A 4,900-nucleotide genomic window follows, 5' to 3' on the forward strand; every position below is an offset into this window, starting at 1 on the left:
ATTTTCGGAACTTGAATTAACTAAAAAAATTTAAAAAAAATAAAATAAAAAATAAAAAAATGCGGCTCACGGTCTCACAAAATTAGTCCGTTTCAGATGAACCTAACCCTATATATATATATATATATATATATATATATATATATATATATATATATATATATTATAAAGGAAACATTATAATTTTTTCACCATATTTTTTGAAATCCGTAACATTTCATTTTCATTCTAATATACCTTTTTTGTTAATTTAAATATGTTATTAAATCTAGAATATCAATATACTCATAGTAAATTTTTTGAATTATCAATATAATATGCCTAAAATATGAATTTAAATATCACTTTAAATTCAAAATATAAATTAAAATATCAAACAAACTTAAAATATCTTAAGACTATTTTTTTAAAACATTTTAAAACGTTTAAATGTTCTAAATCTAAAACTAAATTGACATGTCAAATCACATAAAAATATAAAAACTAATTTTTAATAGTAATTGAAAATTTTCCAAATAATGGTTTTTAAATTAATTACATCAATAATAGTTGAAAATAACATAACCTTATAAGTTACATTATGCTACCTTATAAAAATGCAAAAAAAGTGAATTCTAAATTAATTAAGCATAACGTTAAAAGCAACATTAAGTGAGAATTTTATTTAGTTTTATTCACACGTTAGTTGTGAGTAGCGTCCATTAAATCATATAATTTTAATAGATGTTATAATATGGTTCAAAATCATTAAAATTTATATAACAATTTGGTGTAATAAAGTATTATTTCATAGTTAATATCAATAACAAAATTAATTTCAATATGTAATTGCCAAATTTATATCTATATTATACTATAAAAGAAATATTTTTCTTTTCATCGCATTTATTTAAAGTCCAAACTCTTCATATTTATTAATATATATTTTGTTATTTTAAATATGTTATTAAATCTGAAATGTTATCATATTAATAGTAGATTTTTTTTGTATTATCAATATAATATGCTTAAAATATTAATTTAAATATCATGCTAAAAATGTAAATCCAACTATTGAATAAACTTAAAAAAATCCAAATATTTCTTTTTTAAAATAGTTCAAAATGTTTAAATGTGCTAAATCTAAATATATAGAAAAAGACTATATTGCAGTTTTTTCTTTTGATTATTTTATGTGTATAACATATTATTTATTAATTTATAATCATGCGTCCCACACTCATTATTCTTAGATCCTATCCTACCCACCACCCTTCTCACCCCTTTATACATACTCAATTATCGTCCCTTTCTCTTGTCTCTGTCATTTTTCTCCTTCCTTTGCCATCTCCCAACTCCGATGATTACAATCTGACGAGTACCTGAACCATAAACTTCAACGAATATAAGAACTTCAACATCACCATTGAAATTGTTCCTTGTCTTTCCCACTCTTATTCTCACCATCATAAGAAGCCTATTCTTGGCTAGCCAACATCGCCTCACTATCTTCTCTTTTTGATGAGGGTTTTCCAAATGATTTCACCATGTTTTTTCTTATCGATTTCATTATGGTTTTCCTGTAAATCTATATCGACAAAAAATTTTAGTTTCGGGTTTCAATTTGAGTAATTTTGTTTTGATTTTAGCTTAGGGTTTTTTTTTTTTTTTTTTTTTTTTTTTAATTGGGGATTTTGATTTACAAAGGGTTGACATTTTTGCTAGATCAGGTACGGTGGTCATCTTGGTTTTTGATCAATTTCACACCACTTGATCCATCTCTTTGATAGCCATCTTCGTTTCAATTAATTGAGTGGTATAATATGGTTGAAAGGACAATGTAACTCTAATTGATAACATTCTTGCAAAAGGACATCAGTCTATGGTAAGCACATAAGTCATCAATTACATTTCGTCTCTACCCCAACAAGCTTCAGATTTAGGCGTTATAAATGATCCTCAAAGCGGAAAAAATGATTCAACAACTTTAAGTTAAAGTGTTGCATATGATTTTAGCTTAGGTTTTTTTGGTTTCTTGTGTTTTGTAAGATTGACGATTTTGATTTACAGGGTGTTTCTGGGAATTTTTTGTCAGTTATTTTGCTTTTGTTTATGGGTTTTGCAACAAAGTGGTGAAGGAATCAATGATGCTAGAATAGGTTCGTGATGGTACGGTCAGAATAAGCGACGGTGAAGAAAGAGGAGGTATGAAAAGGGAGAAAGAGAATGTTTGTTAATAAGAAGTTGGGACACACATTTTTGTAAATTACAATAATTTATTTTCTTAATTGAAAAATATTAAACAAAGTAAATTAAAACTGATAGATAAAACAAAAACAATAATATAGTCTTTTCATATATGTTAGAGATGAAAAACGTAATAAAAACATAAACTGAAAGATAAAATAAAAATGATAATATAGTCTTTTTATATATGTTAGGGATGAAAAACACAACAAAAACATATTGTAAGGACAATCCAAATTTTAAATAAAAATTAAAAACCAAACATATAATTCTAAATAAAAATTAAAGACCAAACATATAATTTTAACCAATTAAAAGTATTGTATCAATAATTTACTCTTATTTTTTAAAGTATCAATAATTTACTCTTATTTTTAAAAGTATTTATTTTATTTTACAAACTACAAACTTATTAGCAACCATATATAAATACTTTTTCAAAATACATCGATACACATTGAGAGAGAGAGATTTTAGATTTTAGACAGAGGGTAGGTTGGAAGGAGGGTGACTGTCAAATCTCCATATTCTCTCTCTCTAAAATTCATAACTCTTTCTCTTTCTCTCTCCATCTTTTTTTTTTTTTTTTTTCTGTTTCTTCTCTCTTCAATCCCTCTCCCTGAATATAATGCTCCCAGATTTTCAAGGTACGTATTATATTTATTATCACTGATGACAAAAATTTATGATTCTATGATTGTTTCAAACTTTTCTTCAGCTTCCCAGTTAATGGATTCTCTTCTAATCTTTGATCTCATCGACCATGCGTAATTCATTCTTTTTTTATAATTAGTTCTTCTAGATACAGTATTCTTACTGTAGTTATGGATTTTGTTTTGTTTTCTTGCTTTTTTTCCAAAAAAAATATTATCATGATTTAAGAGTTTCCCTTAAAGATCTTCAAGTGGGTTTCGTTTTTATGGTCTCCGATGAGTCTCGATTGCTTCGTTTCTTCTCTTTTTTTTTTCGTTTTTTTGTGTGAATTTAATTCCTAGTTTTGTTCTTGTTGGATCTTTCAAACTTAGCCCAGAATTTAAGCAAACTCCTTTTTTTGTTTTTTATAAAAAAAAAAAAAATTGTGATAATGGGATTCGTATTTCACATAGCCTCTCACATTCACTATGTGTAAGATATGATGTATGCATGGTTTAAAAGGTCTGAAATAGTATCCGTTTTGGTGTTTATGTTCATTATTTTTGATTCTTGAGATTCTTCTTTTTTGAAAACTCAGAGTTATTAGCCCTTTTGGTGGGTGTTTATTACTCAGTACATATGGAAAAAGCTTTTCCCCTTTATGGAAATGAGATCTCCTTTTTTACATCTCATCATACACCAAATAATAACTTCAAAATAACATTGAATTATTAGTTTTAATAACCCAAAACAATCAATAATTAAACCCAAATTCTACAATAATTTCCACATTCTGTGTTCTTCCAAAAAAAAAAAAAAAAAAAAACCCCAAATGGGTGTCATGATTTTCTTGTTTCAGAATCAGAACTTGTCTCTTATGCTCAAAATTCCCCTATTTTTATAATAATTTTCCCCCAAATCTTATCATGTCTTTTGTCTGGCCGTATTCTTAACATAACCAAACTGCAATATTTAATTCAATAAATTAAGTTTTTCTTTTTCTTTTTTTATTTATTTATTTTTTTATAATGTTTTTTAAAGGATAAAATTACTAACCCTAAACAGCTCATACATTTTGTGTACAGATTGGAGTTGATTTCGGAGCTTCAATGGAGGGTAATGGAGGGGCTCAAATTGATGGGAAGGTTTTGCAGACATTTCAAAAGAGTTTTGTTCAAGTTCAAAACATTTTGGATCATAACAGGGTGTTGATCAACGAGATTAATCAGAATCACGAGTCGAAGATCCCTGATAATCTGAGTAGAAATGTGAGTTTGATCCGAGAATTAAACAACAATATAAAGAAAGTTGTTGATCTTTACTCTGATCTTTCGTCAAATTTTTCAAGATCGATTGATGTTAATTCGTCTGAAGGGGATTCAAGATCAGATGGAAAAGGTTTGCAGAAGAGAACGAGGCCTGGTTAGATGATGAAATTTCTCTTGTTCTTCGATTTTCTGTTCTTGAATTCTTTTTTGCATTGTGGAAAAAAAAAAAAAAAAAAAAAAAAGAGAGAGATGAAAAATGGGCTCCATTTGTTTGTTTAATAGAGGAGTATATTATTAATTGTTAGTAATTAAATTAGATTGTGTAACTCTTTGTTATTTAGTACTACTTTTGAGAAATTTAAGAATAACCTTTGTAAATCTTTCAATCTAATTGGAATCAAGTTCGTCTTTTTGACTAAATTCTATGTTTTATTGCTTGATATTTGTATACATTTTTTAATGCATGATGTACAAGCTATAACTTGTCGAGATTTGGCTTTCAAGTTTTTGAAAATCTCCAAGAATCTAACATTCGATATTTATTAGTTATTATCATTATGGGTCTGGATTCTTTGATTTTTGCTACGTCAATATAATAAAATGTGTACATGGACAAATATGTTTGCATGATGAAAAGCTTATTTGCATATTCGGGAGAGATTTTTTTTTAATAAATATTTACCTTTTAAACAAAAACTCGACTTAAAGAAAAAAAAAAAAAAAAAATTTAGGGAGTCTAAGCGAAAACGTAAAGCATCTTTATTGTTAGCTTT

The 4,900-nt window shown here is 26.6% G+C and overlaps 1 protein-coding gene across 1 annotated transcript; it reads left to right on the forward strand.

Moving 5' to 3' along the window:
- Window positions 1–2,673: 2,673 nt before the first annotated feature.
- Window positions 2,674–4,567, forward strand: ELF4-L3 (ELF4-like 3). The gene is made up of 2 exons (XM_078993278.1): window positions 2,674–2,873; window positions 3,925–4,567. Exons 1-2 carry the CDS (start codon window positions 2,855–2,857, stop codon window positions 4,284–4,286), a joined length of 381 nt encoding a protein of 126 aa, XP_078849404.1. The 5' UTR covers window positions 2,674–2,854; the 3' UTR covers window positions 4,287–4,567.
- Window positions 4,568–4,900: the final 333 nt, after the last annotated feature.

This window comes from Lactuca saligna, chromosome 5, assembly GCF_052625555.1.
Source record: "Lactuca saligna cultivar CGN05327 chromosome 5, ASM5262555v1, whole genome shotgun sequence".
NCBI lineage: Eukaryota > Viridiplantae > Streptophyta > Magnoliopsida > Asterales > Asteraceae > Lactuca > Lactuca saligna.